This window comes from Xiphias gladius, chromosome 14 (genome assembly GCF_016859285.1).
Source record: "Xiphias gladius isolate SHS-SW01 ecotype Sanya breed wild chromosome 14, ASM1685928v1, whole genome shotgun sequence".
In the NCBI taxonomy this organism is placed as follows: Eukaryota; Metazoa; Chordata; class Actinopteri; order Istiophoriformes; family Xiphiidae; genus Xiphias; species Xiphias gladius.
In genome coordinates, this window is record NC_053413.1 from 11,305,788 (window position 1) to 11,327,778 (window position 21,991).

General features: G+C 38.9%; 1 protein-coding gene across 1 annotated transcript; it reads left to right on the top strand.

Annotated features, from left to right (window-relative positions):
* Nucleotides 1-1,085: 1,085 nt before the first annotated feature.
* slc25a36a (solute carrier family 25 member 36a) lies at nt 1,086-20,298 on the top strand. The gene is made up of 7 exons (XM_040143470.1): nt 1,086-1,510; nt 4,026-4,190; nt 7,260-7,337; nt 9,899-9,999; nt 15,726-15,792; nt 15,934-16,223; nt 17,032-20,298. Exons 1-7 carry the CDS (start codon nt 1,470-1,472, stop codon nt 17,223-17,225), a joined length of 936 nt encoding a protein of 311 aa, XP_039999404.1. The 5' UTR covers nt 1,086-1,469; the 3' UTR covers nt 17,226-20,298.
* Nucleotides 20,299-21,991: the final 1,693 nt, after the last annotated feature.

Here is a 21,991-nt window from a genome sequence, read left to right on the forward strand (position 1 = left end):
ACCCCTCTAATGCAGGACAAGACATTATACAAATGTGAAAAGTGAACCCATGCACATGACTCCAACTTGTCATACTGTGCTCCCAATTACAAAACTGCGTGGATTCCTTCAATTCCGTTATTGAATCACCCAACTTACTATTCCGAGTATGGTCAGCTGATCGTGGTGATTAGAATGACTGAAGGGACATGTTTGAGGACAAGCCCACACTGGATTTGAAATAGTGACTGAGGCTTAAGAGTTGACTACTAGCCTTAAGGGAGTTCAGAATGTGAAAGTGAACATCCTATGGGTTTTCCATGTGTTCATAGCCATAGTGGGTGATTTGGATAAAATTCTGCCAAGCTATCAGCTTGTGCATTTTTTTTGTTATTGCATTTCAATTATATGTTGCACTCTTATCTTTGCCAAAATCCTAATACTGCCATTACAGTTCTGTCTATTGGTATGTAAGATTGCCTACAATGGCTTAATGCATTGTTGTAGAAATATTAAAAGGATAGTTATTTTAGTATCATCAGCAGTTGCCCACAGGAAAATCTCAGATTTTTGACAAATAGCTACCATATCATCCAAATCTACTGGGAGAGGGTGTAGGAATGCAAGGCCTTTTTTTTGAACATCATCCCCCCAGTGTTTAAACAGAGCAATAGGACAATAATAGGGCAATGACTCCTACACTTCTCACTTAATATGAATACAAACAACCTCAAATTTTACCGCCTGATTGGTGGCTGTCTGACCTTATCTGTCTTGTTTGAATGCTGGTTGTGTGGTTGTGCGACTGTAAAGGTATGTTTGTTTGTTTTTTGTCTCGGGGTCTCGATGAGAAAACCAAAGCAACAGTAAACATGTCCTGCTCAAAATACATACAGAGCAAACTGTGTCACAGTAGTGAAAGGATGATCTTCCCTGGCCTTGACATATGACAAAGGCTGCACCTAAACGTAATGCAGCTCCGATTCATTCAATGTTGAGCATGTGAACAGTGCATGATCAGGGCGGAGACGGCGTGACGTCACGCGCCAGGCTGACCAATAGCAGCGTGCGTGTTCCAGCCTATTATCGTACAGTAAATACTATGAGCTCTGCCTCCTTCCCTCTCGCTGCAGCGATGAAAGCGGAGGAGAAGCTCGACAGGAACCCGTAGCTACGCCATAAAACCGTTTGTTAGCGCCGAGATACTCGTTTGGCCAGTGGCTAGCCTGTTGAGGTCGAAGCCCTCTGATGGTTTAGTCGAAGATTGCCGTGTCAGAGGGGAACCCGAGCAAGCAGAGAGAGACAGAGGGGGGTTTGTCGGCCCACTGCAGTCTGAATCACCGGAGACTCGCCCCACCGCTGGTTCATCATCGACGTCGTTGGCCCATCGACGTGCGCATCCTCTCGGAGGCAGAAAGCAACGGGAAAAGCCCGCGTTTGGCCCTCTGCCGCAGCCCCGAGGTGCGCTGCTTGGCAGAGCATGCTAAATAATGAGCCAAAGGGACACACTGGTTTATTTGTTCGCTGGAGGGTAAGTCAGACAACGGATTTCACGTTTGTATTTGGTTTGTTTTTAAATTCACAGCCACAGCTTTAAAAAAAAATGAGACTCGGCGTCTGGTTTGCCTCGATAATTAGCTAACAAGGACTGCTTTTCTATGCAGCGCGTGCACGTGCTAGCTTACAACCCTGACAGCAGCGTGCACGTCAGTGTCAATTCCGTCGGTTCAAACTACGCTTCCCGTCAACGCTTCAAGATATGTCAAGAAAGATCTGTCATAGAAATGACAGATATAGTGTGTTTGAGCTTATGTGTGCCTTCAGCAATTCCACTTAGTATTTCAACTCAGGTTTTGTCGTTTTACACCCTTAAATACCCACTTGTTCTTTTCAAGTTGCACTGTTTATCCCTTTATTTTGAAAGCAAGTTAAATTCATTTCCGGGCTCATTGTTGCGCTTTCGATAACTTGACGACGTTCTTCTACAGCTACAGCAGTGCTACTTATTTTCTCCAGAGATTTAGCATTTTAAGAACCTAAGAGGTTAATTAGATGATTGTCACGAAATACCAGTTACAGGTCTGCGTATATGCAGTCAACATTTTGATTGATTTCAATATCTTGTTTCCTTATTGATGGATATTAGTAACTGTTGAAATCCCAACTCCTGTACCTTACTTCTTAAGGGCTATGTAGGAATTCAAACACCTTTTCTTTTCAAGGACCCCCAGGTACAGAAGCCTAGCATTACTCTGCAAATATCCATCTAATAGTATTTGTTCCCCAAAACGATCATCTGAAGATTTTTGCTGTGTTGCGTAACTCTCCAAACCTTAGGTAGAAGAATTTTAGTGTTTTGCATTGCATTTTGAATATCCTGTGGGTGATTTTCTGTGGATCATTGGTAAACCACCGAAGGCCACAAAATGATTAGAATACAGTATGAATGCTGTAGATTAAACCTGCACCCCATACAATAGGAAGCAACGGTTCATATTGATAATTCTGTAAACAGGCCTAACAGGTTGTTCATCAAAGAAAATATAAACAAAGGAAGTAAAATCTTGCAGTTTATTCATGTACTACACCTGTATTGTTTTAAGTTTCTCTGCGTCTGTCACCTCTTCTTTCATCTCTGCATCGAACCTTTCAAATTCAAATATGGTAATGTCATTGCACCACAATTCTACTTTAACCTCTATTGTCAAAAAACAACTCTCAGTGTGTGGCTATCTTGAATAAGCAGAATCAGAGTTGCTCTCCCCAAAAACCTGAGCTGGCGGCCTCAGCACAATGCTTCCTCTTGCAGCCAGACACATAGATGCAGCAGCCAGCATAGCCCTGAAAGTAGGCCAAGGGTCACTGCTGCCTGTGAGCATGAATGTGGGTCGGTCTTTTGAAAGGTAAATATAGCTGGTGCTACTCTAAAGAGAGTGCAGCTAGAGGAATTTCACTGCAGCCAGGATTTCAGCATGCACCACCGTACGACTACAACTAGTATTTACCTTACTTGACCTACAAACCATTCGTATTATTTTTTTTTCACGACAGTCAACATGCAGTTTCCAACTTTGTGGTGTTTTAACTGTGACGCTTTGTCCATACACATCCTATTGTGGAAAACACCAAACCTTTGGTGAAGGCAGAGTGGATCAACCAATGTGCACTTGAGGCACGGGGAGAGAACATTGTTTTGAGATGACATCTGCTAGCACTGATTTTATAAAAATAGTGTTCTAATTTATACCATATCAATCAAGTAGATGATACAAATATATTTGTCTGAAATTTAGGAATTTTGTTTTTAGATAATGGGGATGAAAGTAATTGGAATTAGATCAGCTTCAGTTTGTTCACATGCTGCTGATGGCTTCAGTTAGAGTACAGTTCAAAGTCTAAATAACATGATACTGAGTTTCTTTGGTTCATTTGTAAACAGTCATGTTTTTATTCATGATGTGCGTGCGAGTTCAGCAAACCAGCCAAACAACACTCACCTTCTCAGATGGCAAAAGGTCAGCAAAGTAGTAAGTTACACCGAGCCAGTCAGTTTCCTCTGAACTGCATTGCAAAACCAGTCAAATATTCTTAACTGATAGCTTACACATGGTAATATCACAAAGCAAGGTCATAGTGTGTGGATGTGTGCCTGTGCCTAGATCCTTTTAGAGCTAAAAGGAATAACAGATCGTGTTACCAGTGATGGGGGAGAGCAGTATTAAAGGATGGTTTAACAAAGAAAACTGGGAGGGGAAATAGGCAAAATATAAATGTGACTTGGACCAAATATAATAATAATAATGTCATTATAGTTGGTCTTTACATGACAAATTAAGTGACTAAAAAAATAACCTAAAATACTAAAACACATACATATCATTTTTATCCATCCCTTCTCTCTTATGACCTGTGCAGATTCTAAACCAGAGAGTTAAATGTGTTTGTGTTGTTTTTCCCACCATGCTTTTCCTCTTTCTCTCCCTTTCTTCCACCATCCTGTTTTTTTTTCTGCACCCTTCTCAACCAATTCCCTGTTCCCTTCGTAGATGTGGGGGTACAGTGGGCGCTATTTTGACTTGTCCTCTGGAAGTGGTGAAGACCAGACTGCAGTCCTCCTCCGTCACTCTCTACATATCTGAGGTCCAGCTCAGCACCGTCAACGGAGCCAGTGTGGCCCGTGTTGCTCCACCAGGGCCTCTGCACTGTCTCAAGTAAGGGGGATGACGCTACATGTTAATTTTACTAGATTTTCTTTATTAGGTATAATTTCGAAAAGGAACCTTACATAGGTTAGTTTTGATTAAGTACAGGATATGGGTGTAGAATACTTATCTCAACCAAATCTTTTGATTGTTTTTGTAATAAATGGATAGAGCTGTCATATACATATCAAATTGTCAATTAACATGGTTAAATGAATATTATGTCAGATTTTGTAGTATTATAATATAACTTCAGCGTTGTCTTTTCCTGGTCTTAGTGTTAGCTGAGTGATCTATCAGAACTTACTTGACAATTCTAGCTGTATGAAATCAAAAGTTAATTTTTATACTATCATTTCCAAACTGCTTGATTGTTTTTTAAAATGTTTCTTTGTAAATTAGGGAGATAAGGGTTTGGACAGCCAATGGGTTACTACAAACTAGACTTAATGCAGCCTGAATGCATACATTGTTTTGACAAGATGTAAATGGAGGAAAAAAGATGCAAATGTGCAGCACAAACGGAGGCAAAGGCACACCTGATTGATTTGAAAATGTGTCAGCCTGCGAGAAAAATTTGTAGTTGCCCTGAGTTGTATAACGCAGTCAATCAGCAGGAGAAACAAGGTCTGAAAGAAATAAATGAAATTCCTGGTAAGTTTTGTTATTCAGTCAGAGCTGTGACACACACAGTCTGTTTATTTTCACAGCAAATGTTCATGTCAGTTGCTGAACTTGTCCACTGGCTTTTTTTTATAACCAAAAGACACACACTTAGACAGTCTATGGAATTCAAATATGCAGTGATAATGTAAATAGGTTTGTCTGTACGCTGTATCACTGTAACCTTACTGTGAGTTTACATTTTACACTACTTCCTAAGAACAGATGTGCCTTAGAGTATAATTATTTTCCTCAGCCTGACACATTGAATGCTCCATAATGAAAAACTTTAATTGTTTAATTGACAAAAGAGCAAATAATGAATTTACCCTATTGCAGAGTCCCTACAGTATCTATTTTTCTTTTGCCCAACCCATTTTGAATATGTCCTGAACACTACTCAATATAGTGTCACAAACTGGAAAAAAAATTTATGCTGAAATTCTTAACCTTAATGTTTTGTTTTGTTTTTGTTTTTTGGGAAATACTTGTTAGATAACAGCAGAATCCACAACCAAGACACTTAAGCAGTGCAACAGATGAAAAGTCCAGACTCAAGTATATTCCTATTAGTGGCATCCAGAGACACAATCGATAATTTTAAGCCTCATTTTGACCTTAAAGCTCTGTGTCTGTTCTGGCTACTTTTTCTAGACAATTACTGGCAAACCAATGCAAGAAATTGTTCCTTTTTTCTGCAACATGATATGTCATATGCATACTCTTAATTAACACTGAGAGATGAATAGTGTTTTAGCAGATATTCAACCTAGCTGCAGAGCTCGACTCCGTTCTCTGGCAACCTATTTCCATGATTGTCACAGAGCATTTTAAACATACTGCATAATGCACAAACTGCTGTGTGTGAAACTTTCCACTGCCAAATGTTTGCATTAATTATTTTGCAAATTAGGCATCTTTGACAAACTTCTCATCTCATGTTTTACTCCATATTTCAGGAAAAAAATTTTTAACGTGGACTTTTAACATGAAATTCAGATTTGCCAGGATATATAGGAAAAATGCTAATCCTCACTTTCACAGTTCGATAGAAGTGCTTATTTGTCACTAAAGTCGTTAACAAAACATTTTTTTCTCACATTTTTTTGGCTGAAAAATAAATTTGTTCTCACCGGCTGTTGCTATAAGTGGGAATGTTTTCTTTGTCAGCTTTCCTGTCACAGCAAGGCTTTGTTAACAACATTTTCTTCAGGATTATGTTTAATAACACTGGATTGATGCCCTCTTTCAAGAGATTGCAGTTAATCTGGGCAATGTTTTGGGCTCAACATTGGTCTTGTCCTGCCATAAACCAACTTCTTGTTCTTTCCTTGAGCCAAAAGCAGAAACTGTACATCATGGTATTGCAAGAAAAATTAAAAACCCACACCCAAGTCAAAGTGGTCCAACATGCAGCGAGGTGCAAACCTAGTTCCAGTTTAGAGCAGGTTATGTTAATTAATGATTTGAGTTCTGTGACTATGGGGAACACTGTCAGTCTAAGCTCTGTGTGTTAACTGAGTACAGGCAATTACTCTGTATTCTTGAGGAGATACCATACAATGTTAATCATTTCTAAGTTGAAGTATTTAACTATGAACAGAGCTTGGCAAAGTCTCACAGCCCGGGTTGGAAGGCGCAGCTCACCAACCGACAAGCTGAACAAAATACAGCTACATAGCTGTTCCAAGAAAGATTGGGGCTATGTCTTGCCACTATCAAAATAAGTTAATCTCCCCACAAGGGCCATTTTATTATCCGGTCCAAAAGACCATTTTCTTGTGTTCTGGCCTAGGTCTCTTATTTCTTTGCAGGATTTCTTGATTCTTTTCTTTGAATGTACTTTGCATTAGTGGATGTGAAAAGGTGCACCACATGAAGGTGAACTGAGCTGAGTTCATAATTTACTGATCGCCCACATCAGATATAAATTTAGCTACAAACAGATGTTGTGCAAAAATAATACTCTATCTCTGCATTTTCATGGACTTTCTTTCAATTTCCCATGACTCTGTGTTTCTTCTTTGATTATACAGCATGTAAGATTTTTTTTTCTTCCTTTTACATACAATGGTGAGACAAAGAACTGTTGTGTGTGTAACTTCAGAACGTATCCTTCTTATATGATTGTAATTGCCAACCATTAAAAATAAAACTACCCACATTTTATTGTTAAACATTTCGGATTAAAAGTTTATGAAGCAAAAGTTAGACAACACATGACAACACCTGCATACACAGGCAAGACATCTTTCCTATCAATCCTCAGTCACATGATTATTCACCCAATTATGTAGATTAATTTAAATTATAATACATGGATATTAGATGTACTGTATTCTTGCTCTTTACTATGATGGAATGACCAGTAAAACATGAAGGGAAATTTTAATGAAATGTTTTCTCTCTTTGCAGGTTAATTCTAGAGAGAGAAGGACCCCGTTCACTCTTCAGAGGACTGGGACCCAACCTTGTAGGTGTGGCACCGTCCAGGTATGCACAGTACTATCAGCAGTATTTTGGGTGTGTTGCATGTCTTCTCCTGCTTACTTTAGCTTTTATGCCCAAGTTTACTTAGATAATCCCACAAAAATGTACAAAAGAAAGAGGAAAGTAATCAATCTACACCTGCATATTTGATAACCAACAAAGTAGAGAGGGTCACTGCAACGCTGATGTTTATAAAAAACTGTCTGATTGAGACACTGTTATCAGAGAATAAAGGGATTTCTGCGTCCTTTACTTCACACATTACATCAAACCTCGGCACAAATTTTTGCTGAGGAACATATTTGTGTCTGCTGGATCTTCTGACCTTTTTCCAAGTTTCCGGCTCACTTGGAGTTTACGTTGACAGCAATAAAAGCAGATCACAAATACACTAATGAATGGAGTTGAACTCACAGAAATGCAATGAAAATCTGTGCTTCAAATTCCAGTGGAAATGAGCAGGTTCTCTCTTTCTTAGCTTAGCTGGTTAGGGTTGCATAACAGCCTGGAGTCAGCCAGTCAAAGTCTGAATGAAACAGCAGCAACAGCAGGCGTCGGCCAGCTGTGACACTCGTCATGTGACTATTGTGCATTATCACAATGGGGTTCCTATATTGAGGCAATTGTGTTTGTCTCTAATCTCCTTCCCCGACCTGTCTAGTTCTCCCTAGCTACTGCTGCATCACATGTCCATTGTCATCCTCTTTCCATTGGTTTGTTGTGGTCTCTGTCTCCGAGTCACACTTTCCCTACCCTCATTCTCTGTCTCTCCTTTTCATTCTTTGCTACATTAAATCAGAACTCTGGGTCTTTTACTGTCTATGCTATCGCCCTCTGTCTGACTCAGACTCTCTGAGGGGTGAAAAATGTCCTTGGGGGTGAGTGTGTGAGGGTGTGTGCCCTGTGGATAGTTGTCCAGCTGTGGAAGTGGCAGCTTGTTTCGTGGTCACGACAGCTATAGTAGACTGTGCTATAGAAAATATTGTTAACATAATGCATGAACCTGATGAACTCATTTGGCAACATACATGCTTTCCTGCTGTTTTATCTGCAGTTTTATATAGGAGCTTTAATCCTTTTGTTTTCAAGTTTTCCCTATTATTAAAAGTATTTTTCGTCAGTGCCAGGCTTTGTCACATGACATGTAAAATATATTATTACATATGTACTGTGTAGTTGTACCTGATTTCCCCACCACTTCATTGAAGCTATAACTATACACATAACTCTATATTTGTTTTAATATAAAAATTCAAGACTCCATTTTTTTTTTATGGCTCCACTACTGCATCAGATAGAAAATTCTGGATACCTTTTGGTATCCTTCTATTCAGATTTGCTTTTAATTCACAATGATTTATTTGGCATCAGTGGACACTTTATCACTAAACTCCTTCGGGGTTTGGGGTTAATCAGCGACACTTTAATCTTCACTCATTTTTTAGAGCAGCCAGATTCATCAGTTCAGTCTTCAGCTGCAGGCGGTAAAATCTAAGTGATTCTTCAAGGAAGATACTCTAAAAAAGGCCAGTTTACCATGAGTTATTGAAGAACATGCTGCCATTGGTGTCTGCACAGTTTATTTTATATCCAGCAGAAGATTCCAGTTTTGAAAATGTATGGCAGTGTGAGATACTACATTTCCAGTCCATTTAATCAGTCTAATTTAAGTATAGGTAGCTTTAGATGCACTATAACGGAATCAAATAACTGATTTATTACTTTATTTTTCTGTGAGGGGAGGTCTGGGTTGCTGGGCTACAGAGTTATTCTCTCCTGTTGTAATTAGGAAACAGCACCCTGACGCTGAAAAGCTAAAAACATCTTGTGATGCTAATGAGAGCGCGGTCCACTGGGCATGCTGCTGGCGTTCATTAGCAACACACACACACACACACACACACACACACACACACACACATACAACACGTGCATATGGAACAGCTTGCACCAGCAGTATCAATCATTACGTAGGAGAGATGCACATACACATTGAGAGCCACTCTAATAATTCATCTGCAGAGCAGCATGATTATGTTGTGCATGTATGCTCTCAATTCAGAACAAGGGCAGGAAGGAGAGGTCACTGGGTTTAATTCCACTCAGCAGAAATGTTGACTAAATTCTGTGATTTTATTTAGTGAGGAGCAGCTAGAATCATGGGAGATAATTCTGCTCCTAAAGAATGCCATGACATTGATGCGCACACACAGACACACACACTAACACAAGCAAAGATAAACTATTTCTTTAAACAGTATATTAGCTGGCTTAGCTCATTTCTATTAGATATGCAATCATGTACAATTCAGGCAGTATTTTGTTTCAGGCAATTGAAATAACATTTTCATATTTAATGCAATTTTTTTTACATAAACCATGCAAATTTGTCATCTTGATCAGTGATACATGTGTTCAAACTGAAGAAGCTAATGAGGAAAAGCATTGTTTTCTTCCAATGTTTCTGTACTGGTTAGTAGTAGTTAATCCTTAGTCTTATTCAGCGTTTTTAATTCCTAACTAACTTCTGTCTTATTGTTTCATCGTGGTCTTATTTGCCACAGGGCGATCTACTTTGCGGCCTATTCAACAGCCAAGGAGAAGCTGAATGGGGTGCTGGAGCCAGACTCTACCCAGGTGCACATGGTATCAGCTGGGATGGCAGGTAATGATGGCTCCCTCTCCCCCTCCTCTTCTGCCTGTCTGTTTGTCTGTCTGTCGCTGTCTGTTCAATCTGCCTGTTCGTCTGTCTCTCAGTCTTGGGCAGTGTAAATCACTGTTGGGTTTTATTTAACAAAAAAACATGTTAAAGAATTATTCAGTTTGTCTTCATGAGACAAATTAAATTCATCTTTATCGTCTCATCATTTTTTTTTTTTTTTTTTTCACAATTTGAAGTATCCCTGAAGTTTCAGTACATTTTTTTCCCCTTTACCTCCCCTTTTCATATACATGTGTGGGATGGTGGGATCTTCACAAATTTAAAAGCTTGTGAATACCTAAAGCATGCAAAAGCTAACAAATAATATCTGTTATAAGTAGGCATTATGTAGTTCTTTCATGTATAGAAATATTGAATATAAACAATAGGGGGTTTAACAGAAAGCACAATTTAAGACTCTAAGGATCAGGATCAAAGTGACCTTGACCTTGATTGTGGTGAAAATCGCATCACTTTGTTAACTGTGAAACCAAACCATGAAAGATATATTTATCCAGATTGGAAACACTGTAAACACAGTTTCTATAATCAAATAATTTCAAAGTAAAGAGTTAATCTTCCATCTGGCAATTAAGAAAACTGGTAAAACAAGCACCTTGAAACCATTCCAGTGACACAATCGCATTGTACATCCTTACAACTTACTCTCACCCGCTTTTTTTCTGAGTATTTCCTTTTTCTGAATACACCCATCCTCGCAGATAATACACTATCTTGTCTCTTCGTGGTGGCATTGACAGCCCGCATATGGTTGAGGAGACAAAACCTTATATCAGCACTAAAACCAGATGAGACACTGCACCCAGGCAGCCGGTCTCAGGCTATAATGTGCCACTGCTGGCCTTCATCCCATGACTGTGCTGTATATATTTCTAGCTGCTTGACAAAAAGAAGAAAACCACATGGTCCTCAAAGTTTTGGTTGTGCTTTCCTCTTCTCCTTAGCCCTGTTGTCCCCCATGTCTTCCATTATTTATTTATTTTTTTTTCCTCCTCGCCCTTCTTTCCTCTTTTTTTTTTTTTAAATTCTTTCATTTGAGGCCTCTCTAGAGGAGTCTGTAAATGGTTTAACATCCCAGTTGTTACTTAAACAGTGTGGTCTGGGCCCCCTTCTTTGCCCTTTGTGCATAGAGGAGAGAGCACGGTCCCCAATGGTCAACCGGGGCCCCTGGCACTCGGGCGGACACGTCAGGTAGCACCCCATTTCTTTACACTGGTATGATGAGAACCATGGTGATTTTTATGAATATTATAAAGTTCATGATGGTTATTCATTTGTAATGATAATAGCATTGCTTATGGCAGTATGTGTGCTGCTGGTTTGTAGTTTTAGGTTCTTATAGGGATTTTTTTTTATTTTTATTGCTTAGTCTTGACACAAACCTTCCCCTTAGCCTATTGTCTTGTTCCATCAGCATAGTAATGGTAAAGTAATGACTCACACTTGGATTTTATGTTGTCAGCACAAAAGAAATGCTAACCTTGTCACTGCTACAGAAGGTTGCAATTGCTGTGCTTTTTGTTACGTTTTTAAAAAAAAAAATTTTGGGTCATCATACATCAAGACCATTATTGCTTCAGTCATTTCTTCTCAAAGAGAACTGGTATCATTCCATAATCCAAAAGCCTATTTTTACATGACTTACGCTTTTTAAATGAGCTGAATTTCCTGAAGAGAGCTTGCCATGACAGTTTCCCCTTACAGGACTGCCACCAGTTTAAAAAACAAATTCATACTTGAATGTCGCTAAGATGCAGTGATAGCACAGATTTGTAATGTAATTGATGAATCTTAACAAAACGTATCAAAGAGGAATGGTGTTTTCATACATTAAGCTTTAAGAGTAGTGTTTTTTTTCTTCATGTTGCACACATTTCTTCATCAACATGGCAGTTGTCAGCAAACATACAGGGAAGAATATATAACACAACCTTATCGGGTAAGCCACAAGTGCCAGACAACTGTCTTATGGTATCTTGGGCAAACTTCTGTGCCATTTATTTACACAAATGTCTCATTGTCTTTCATCTGTTCATGTTTTCCATACTCTTCCCATGCTTGTCAGCAGTGAGAAGCGGCTAAATTAAAGAAGCCTTAGTGACTGAACAGCTACAGTGGGGTCCAAAAGTCTGAGTGGTCTTTAGACCCCACTGTACATTGAACCCAGATGCTAGATAATTGTTTCCAGTTTTGTAAAGTAACTTTGAGTAGTCACTGCCTCCCTGCTGTTGGATTCCTTTGTACTTGGGGAAAGGAGGATAGGTGAGCCAATACTTGGACTTATTTTCCCTTCCAACAGTTAATCTAAAGCATATTTGCCTTCCCTGAATGTAGGTCAAATTCCCCTGGAGAAATTGCTCGGGCATTATGTGCCATAGAAAGATTATAATGCACAACATGCAGCCGCAGGCCGATATGCAGATGCAGTTTTTGACACTGAGGTTCCACTCAGGGACTTGTTGGCCTGTATCGTCTGCACATGTACAGTATCTATTTCATGGCTTCTCTAAGTTACTAAGCAGGCAAACAAAAGAGGTTCACTGTCATTACCAGAAATATTAATTGCTTTGTGCCTTGTCATAGAATTTTGTGACCTTCCTACTTGCCTTATTAGGTTTATATGCTGACATAAATTGCTACATACACCAAATAAGATCACACCAGTCTATGCTGAGACATGTTTAAATATATGATTGGTTCAGAGGAAAAACTGTATATAAATTGGTAAATTGTTCGGTAAATTTTTCATGTGCAGTTATTTTATTCCACTTGTTATTAATGGACACACGTTGCCGTGTTAATATGGCCGCCATATTATATTTCTACACAAAGCACAAACAACTATTAAAATAAACATTAATAATAAACATTTTAAAGGAGTGAACAAAAAACAACAGAGTAATTAAGAAATTCCACTAAACAATCCAAATCAAACAGTTAAATTGTCACAATAGAATAATAGCTACATTAAACAGGCCTCAGTTATTCTTAACATAATTATGAACATAATTTCACAATAAATATCTAGACTTTCTATGCCCACAAACATTCTGTGACCGTGAAATACCTCAAAACAGTAAATTTTTCCTATTTATTTTCAGTGTCATTTTCTGTGATATTGAAGTGGACTTTTCTAATAGCTCCTGTAGGAGTAAGTAATGTTTTTCTAGAAACAGGAGAAACATTTTTCTACTTGTGCAAGGACATCTTAATGCTATTTTAAAATTTATCCCAGTTTTTCGAGAATCGGCTTTTGGACCAGCGAGGTATTTGGGCCGGACTAAGTTGTATTCATTATTCCACCTCATTGTTTCACTTCAGTGTCACCAGCATGTCATCACATGTTCATAAAATGGACTCTTCACTCCTTTCATCACCATCGTCCACCGCTTAGTCTGTTACACACAACGACAAGGTTAGCATTTCCACCTGCCTCTCTTTATTTTCTACCTTTATTTTATCAAGCATTTGATTGTGTTCTTTCTCAGATATGTAGATTATAAACTGAAAATGGCAAGATGATCATGAAGAATACATCTTCATTTTATTTTCTGCCTTTGTATTTGTACTTGTGTTACCTCGCTTCGGTGAGATGGAGCTGGAGGTTTGGATTGGGTTGGCTTCTGATCGTCAACATTTTCTTTATTCCAGTTGATGAAAGGAGTAAAGGGAGGGGATAAATTGTAATAAAGTGAAATGAAAAGAAATGTAAAACCATTTAATTCAACGAAAAATAGTAAATTGGAGGGCATGGGGCTAAGAGTTGGGATTAGAGCTTGGGGAAAGATGGGGGGTGGTCAGTCCTTCACCTCCCATCTCTTCTCCATCTACCTGTACATTACCAGTGGGTTGGGGTGGATGGTTGGTGGGGTTGGGGGTGGATGTGACTGCTGCTTGTGTGTGACTGTGGTACAGAAAAGCCTGTGTCTATTTTAGGGCTTTACTGTAAAGCTTTCACCCCTGCGTGATTGGGTGGGAGACCCCCGCCATCTGAGCCCCCCATATCTGCAGGCTACTAGCTGCAGCGGGGAGGAGCTGGAGGAGCTTTGCCCCTCCCTCGTGAGTACACACCATAGACGCTACTTCCTTCTACTTCCCTCTTTTTTCTTCTTCCTCTTTTTGTTCTTCTCTTCTTCTCTTCAACAGACCTGTGTTCTCCTCTCTTCTTCACTCAGTTACCTTAACGTAGGGCTCTGTTGCATTGGTACTCTAGATGTAACTCAGGCCTCTTTATAGACTTGCCCTCGTTTAGCTGTTTTCTGCAAATGGCCATGTTTTGTTTTTTCTATCGTACAACATTTGTATCAGAAGCCTTTAGAGATTTTGTGTCATTTCATAATGATACAAAGTGCTCATTAAATAGCTTTACACTCTATATATCAAACTTTACATTACTGTATACTGCCTACTGTTCCTACTTAACAAAAAAAGCAATATCTGTTCAAAGTATCATCCCCTCTAAACAACTTATACAAGCACGTGCACCCACTCACATCTATTTAATACAATGTATATTCTGTGCACACAGGGGCATTCTTAATGCCTTTTCAGGGACCTAGTTATTGACTGACCCCCTGTTTCAAATTAACATTGAGATTGGCTGTGAAGACAGATGGACATATAGAACAAGGTTGCCCACCACCATTAGGAACTAAAGGCTGCACAGGCATCAGAGACTTTCCACTTTAGTCCTGCTGAATAATTGAAGAATCTCCTCCAGACACCATCTTGTTTCTCTCTGCTGTAGTGGTTGGGCTTGCTGGGGTAGTATCAGGCCAACAACCTGTCTGTAGTGTCTAACCAGTTAACCACTGGTTCGTTAAATGTTATAGAATAAACACAGAGACAGAGAGGCATTCATTGACTAATAAGTGGGCATTCATATTGCTTAACTTTAAAATTCAGAGCAATGTCAAAGCTAAGAATCAAACCCACTGTGTGGTGATGTGAAGTTGTGTGATGGCAGATCTGTTTGTGCAAAAATTGCTAATAGTCGTGTGCATTTCAAAGCACATTGAAAATGAAGTGATATTAAAAACAGACCGCCTCTGTAAGCTCTTTAAGATGAGCTTATGTTATAATTGTGAAAGGTTTTCATTAGAACCAAAAGAGATCTCATTAGCATTTAAAAGAAATGAATCAGACTGCAGTATAATAACAATCTGCCACACTCAAAAGACCTAAAATGAATTTGCTGCTTGGCCTCATTTCCCAGGGGTTGCAATTAGATATTTTTTTTAAGATGATAAATGAAAAAAATAAAGCACTCACATCTTAAAGCTGCTGACTTCATGTACTGTTTCATGTAAGTTAAGATACTTTACTTCAGGAAGACAGCTGTTTTTACATGCACCTGAGTAGCATTGCACATGAAGAGGATCAATATGTGATGTGTGCATTTTTGTCTGTGACGGAATTAGCTATTACTCAAAAAAGATGAAATTGAAACAAGTTTTGTCTCAGTTCATCTATACAATAATTCTCCGTAGGGGTACTGGAATAAAATAGCTCACTGAAAAGTTAAACACTGAAGCCTGTTGATCCTGTTTAGTGAAGTGCTTTCTCACTATCATTGCATGGTATAGAACATTTAGTATACATGATTAGATTGTGTTCTTCCAAGTGTCTCAGCATCTGTCTGAACCTCTGACGTCCTCTGAATTCCCCAGGGTTCACTGCCATCACAGCCACCAATCCCATCTGGCTGATAAAGACCCGTCTGCAGCTGGACGCCAGGTGAGGAACTTCAACCTTAATGTCATAAGTCTAGAAGCTACAGTGGAATGGGTTGTATGACTCATTCATTTTCCTGTAACAATATGAGAATTAAAATAACTTATTATTAGACTTAAATTCAAAGACTCTTTATGATTACAGAAACCGGGGTGAGCGGCGAATGAATGCATTTGAGTGTGTGCGGCGGGTGTACCAGATGGACGGTCTGCGTGGTTTCTACAGGGGCATGTCAGCCTCATACGCTGGCATCTCTGAGACTGTTATCCATTTTGTCATCTATGAGAGCATCAAACGTAAACTGCTGGAGTCCAAGGCCCACTCCAGCATGGACGAAGAGGACGAGTCAGTCAAAGATGCCTCAGACTTTGTAGGCATGATGCTCGCAGCAGCCACCTCCAAGACCTGTGCCACCTCCATCGCCTACCCTCATGGTACCCTTCTGTCTCACTCATCTTAGCTATTTTTTTTTCTCTAAGGATAAGGCTAATGATATACCATATTTTCTTTTTGTCAACAAATTCCTTGGAAGAAATGTGTACTATTGCCTGCCTTATCCTTTAAAGGACGCTGTTAGTTTGCCGTCATATTAACTTGAAAGTGTTTTTTTTAATACATGATCTTGAAGGACACACATCATTTGGCACATGGAAAATTAAAATATTGACCATTATGAACAATGTTGAATATTGAAATACTGAAATTTAAATATGTTGGGATATTATTTTGCCTGATTCATTTGCACTGGATTTTTACAAATATAAGGAAAAAAATCCACCACAGAAAAGGAAGAGTAACTAATTTTTAAGTTGAAACAAGGCTGAATAGACCAGAATGCTTCGTTGCATTTTGAGCAATGCAGTGATTCACTTTTTCTTACTGGAAAATATCATGGTCCCACCTATGCTAAAAATATCACTATCATTCTCCACCTACATGTACAGCCCACGGTTGAATGCAGCAATTCAGATACCTTATGTTTGGATTGTCTAAATTCATGCCGAGACATCACGAAATCAGTATCTGTAGCAGTTTATTTAGTTTAGGATTAGGCAGGGCGAAGGACAGTGGGTAGACCCAAGAGGGATCAACTACATCAATAAGTTTGCCCATGAATGTTGTCTTCCTAGAGCTAAATTTTTGTTTCTGCTGCTCTCAAGTGTGATAAGAGCAACCATTGGTATATATCAGTTTACAGTAGTGTATCTAACACAGTTTTCCTCCTCCACTCTTAAATTGCAGAAGTGATCCGCACACGGCTACGAGAAGAGGGCAGCAAGTATCGCTCCTTCTTCCAAACTCTGCTCACGGTACCCAGGGAGGAGGGATACCGGGCGCTTTATCGCGGCCTAACCACCCACCTTGTCAGACAGATTCCCAACACCGCCATCATGATGTGCACCTATGAAGTGGTGGTCTACCTGCTTGGCTGTTAGCCCACCAGGTGTGTCTCCTTACTATTTAAAGAAGGAGACAGTTAGAAAATGACTGAGAAGGATGCTCTTTGGCAAGTGGGGGTGAAATTTCAAAATGAAGACCAAAGGAAAACCGAAGATACTCTAGTGGACCAGGAAAGGACAAATGGAAAACACATGAAGAAAAAGGAAGGAGGAAGTTTTTATCCAATCAGCATCACAACCCGCAGCTGCCTTTATTGGGCTGCTGGAACTGATAGAGGGTGCTATAGGTCACAGAAGCAGTAATATGGGTGGGGCAGGAAAGGAGGCACTGACAGGAAAGATGCAGAAAACACAAGGTTCCTCTGAAGGAAAAGATTTTAAGCACATTTCCATGGCCTTAACAGAAAGAGTTTTAGTTTGCATCCTTCTTTCTGAGCGAAGAGTAAAAAACTTTTTTTTCACTCTCATAGACATGATTTTTTGAAGGGGGAATGCTTGGAGACAACTGAACTTGACAGGAAAGATGATAACTAAATGTAGGTCAATTTCAATAATCCCTAAAATCTCTATTTGGCACTATTTGTCTGCACAAGACTGTGAGACTGCTGTACTGTTATATGACTGGGAGTTAATGTTCATTTAAGGTCAATTTTCATTTGAAACAAAGACATCACTGTTTTTAAGTCACCTAGAACCACCCATCTTTGCACTACAGAAAGAGTGGCTTCAAGCATTCCCCCCTGAGCACTGCAGCCAATGCCTCGGACACTAGCAAGTGTTTGTAAAGAGTAGGTTGAAAACCTGACTTTCATTCAGTGTTTGATTCCTCTATAGCTCAGTGCCTGGTGGTGACATGCTTTGGCTGAAGTTGGCCTGTGGCGTTGACAGTTTACTAAAACTGAAAAGAGATCATATACAACGCTAGCTTCTTCCTGCACCTGGTCACTGCTCAGGACTTCTTGTGAATCTAATGTGGAAACATGAGACTAACGTGTCCTTTCTGAGATGTGAAGTGTGTGACTGTCCAAAGGTACCAAGACTAAGTATCTACCATTGGCGTGCCACTACTTGAATATAATGTGACAGTGTGGGGAAATGTTGGAGTGGGAGAATGTTGAAAGAGTTTCATCATCACCTCATAACCAGTTTGTCTGTGTGTATGTGTATGTGTGTGTGAGTGATTGTGTATGTACGTATGTGTGAGTCTAACATGTTAGTCACTTCAGGAGTGTGTGTGTGTGTGTGTGTGTGTGTGTGTGTGTGTCTGTCTGTGTGTTAGTGTGTGTGTGTGTGTGTGTCTGTCTGTGTGTGTGTGTGTGTGTGTGTGTATTTGTGCATCTGCAGTCATGTGTGCCTGCATGTATAATAAATATCTACTCCAGATTTCCCTCCTCTAAATATTAATCTTGCAAGACACTGCGAGTGTGGAAAAGCTCCTGTACGATACTGGGAGCTTTCTTTCCCACTGTCATGCCAGTCCTTCCTTCCAGTGGCTTCCATCTGACCTGATAACATGCACTTTTGTGGCCTTTTAGGGCTTGTGCTTTGCATTTTATTGTGTGGACAGTTTAAACTTGTACATTGTAAAAGAAAAAAAGTATTACTGTATATCAAAATGGTATTTTGCGCAACTGTTCTTATAGCAGATATATTGTACAGTTTAGAGTTTTCAGTAGTTGTGAAGGATGTCCAAATGTGTTCATATAATATAGATACTGTATATGCATATCATTTATTGTTTTTTGTTTTTTTCTTAGGTCCATGTATGATCATGCTCTAGTTTGCATTTGCAAATGATTGTTCTTTGTGCAATTTAAGCTTTTTTTTGACATGGACAGTTGACATGAATATTGAAATTGCTTGACGTTTTTTTTGTGTGTGTGTCCCCCCCCCCTTAAAAATTCTTTCTTTGTTGTTGTTGTTTTTTTGTTTTGTTTTTATTTCCCCTACATTTGTGTGTTGCTCTAAGCTGTCATGCAAACATTTGTGCGTTCATAAAAACTAACAAAAACTGCAGTACAAATACTTTGATGTAAGCATTTTTGCTGGAGCATTGGTTAGTCGTTTTACAGCGGTCATAAATTGTTCCATTTTGCAAGGTTTTTTTCATTCGTTATGTTTACATTGTTCCCTACTGTCTGTCAGGCTATTTTTGGTTCTCCTAGTAACATGTTTTGAATATCTAGATGGAAGTGTTTTAATGTGAGAGTTCAAGAACTGGAATCTGCAGAGTACCACAGTGAGTTGGGATTGTTAAAGACTGAGTGTGAGAGATACATTGCTATTGCTATAATTTTTTTCTGTAGAGGGTTGTTGGTATGAGACAGTAAATGTACCCTTTGAAGCCATCACTTTAAAAAGTTCACATTGCAAAAAATTTAGCACACATCTTTTCATATTGTTACCAAGCACCTTATCAAATTTTCTCTCTTATATTGCTCATTATCAGAACATCCTTTTAGATGACTTTTAAAACTTCTCCAGACAGAGAAAATCCCTCTCACCACAGCCTCTCGGACGTAGTTGCTGTCTCAGTGCACACTCATTCTTCTTATGGAAATGATAAAGGTCACAGAGTTTTCATGTTTAAAAAAAACCTATTGTATTTATTTCACCAGCCCCAGAAAATCTGGTGCATCCACCCATGATGTTCTTGAACGCTCTCATTTTTCCAGCCTTGTTGCGGTATCATTCAGAGGCTAACTGAGGTCCTGTAACTTGGAATGGTTATTGATTTCCAGTCTCCAGTGACATGTTGCTGTCAGTGCTTGAAAAAACTTTTGCTGACTCATTTTAATGTCCATGTTTTCCCAGAAAACACTAATAGCTTTTATGTCTTTGGCTCCATTGCAGTAATACTTGAGGTCAAATGACCAAAATGTGCCATGAACAGACAACTGGACAAACAGTGCAAACATATTATTTACCTCTCATTTCATTGTCTGTATTCAGTTCAGTCTCTTCAGCCTGTATTGCTTGAACAGGATGCAGCCTCAAGCAGGATTGAATGAAACCTGGAAGACTGGTTTTTGCAAGCTCAGTCGTTGATGTGTTTTTTTTTTGTTTTTGTTTGTTTGTTTTGAAACACAAAAGTAAATAAAAATCAATTTACAACTATAGTTATATCAGCTCTTTTAATTAATTTATTTATTTATATGCTCTGTTGTAGAAGTATTTACATTTTATAGCCCCTAGAGTCACAAAAAGGCTGCTCTTGTTTAGATGTTAGGATAATTTATGATGAAAAAACACTGGTCATCTTAAAGTTGTCTCATTTTGAATGAGGAAGAGAAGAAACTCAAGTTTTCCATCGTTCTGGGATAAGATGGAACTTTATTCATCCCTAAGGAAAGATTTGTACTAAAGATGCTCAGAATACAGTTAAAAAAAACAAATACACTGTATATAAATATTATATACCATATGATAATACAGTGTATGGTAAGAAGAAAAAATGTGCTGTATACATATGTAAAATTAAAGGAGATGCATAGTATGAAGGCGCACCTCAGGAACGCAAGTGCTTTATGGGTAGCAGATTTTATTTTATAAATTACAAGCAATGAAAGGACTGTCCAGAAATGTGCCTCAATGTTATTATGTTAATATGTTTGAAAAACTACTGTATAGAAATGGAACTATGGAGGGTAGGAAGAGGATGAAGTACTCGAAGTGTTTGTATTTACCTACGAGCACCAGCAGGAGGAGGCAAATAGCTCCTGGTAGAATTGACCAGTGCAAAGGTTCAGTTTACTGAAATCATTGATTTCGGTTTTCATGGGTCAAAAAAAAAAAAAATACAATTAGAAATGTAATCATTAAAATTCCAATTAATTACACACTTCGTTTATGAAATAGCGAGTGAATCCGGCACACACACACACACACACACACACACACAAGCACACAAACGCAGTTGCCATTTTGCGCATATCTTCAGGATCGTATTTATGCTCAGATATTAGAGACCAATAAAAGCATCGATTTGTTTGTTTAGCTCGTGTTTAGCGTAATGCACGTGTAAAACCTACAGCATAACTAATCAATGAATGTGGGTAGATGTACATTAGAATAATCCGTCATCATAGATGTCTTGGTCGGACTTTGATTTACATTAAAGAAATGGCCATAAGACAATAGTTTGTATTGACTGTGCGGTTGTTAGGGTTGTTGAGTACAAACAGCACACACACTGTCCCGATTACAACTCGATGCAAATCAATCAGCCCTGCTCCTTTTTGCTTAAACAAATTAGTGTGAATTTCAGATTTTACAGCAGATCAGTTTAACGATTTTGCGATTATATATCTCAGCTGACTTCCCTTTCAACAGCCCGTCGATTTGTTTAGTGATAAGGATTCTGATGTAAACCACAATCTGAGATGTACACAAGGCGAGACGAATGAAGTACGGGGGTAATGATGCCTTCATGTGCTGTCGGAAGTACGATAGGGGTTTATTACTGCGGAAATCGCTTATTTCTGAGACCGTACAAAAAGACACGTAGGTAAAAAAAAGTAGAACAGATTTGTACTATTTAAAGTACAAATGCAGCTATAGCAATACCATACTGATCTCTTATATAATTTTGTCTAATCTGAAAAGTGCTTCACAGTGATCAAAAACGTGATTTTCACAGGACTGAAAAACGTTTTTGAAGTTCAAGCACTGAAAGGAGTCGAATCTGTCAATTTATGAGTGTAAATGTCAAATGAGCTGTGTCAGTGTCAGTTTTAGTGCCATCACAGAAAACAGATAAACTCTTAGTGAAAGAATAAGAAATTAAAGCAGCGGATATGTCA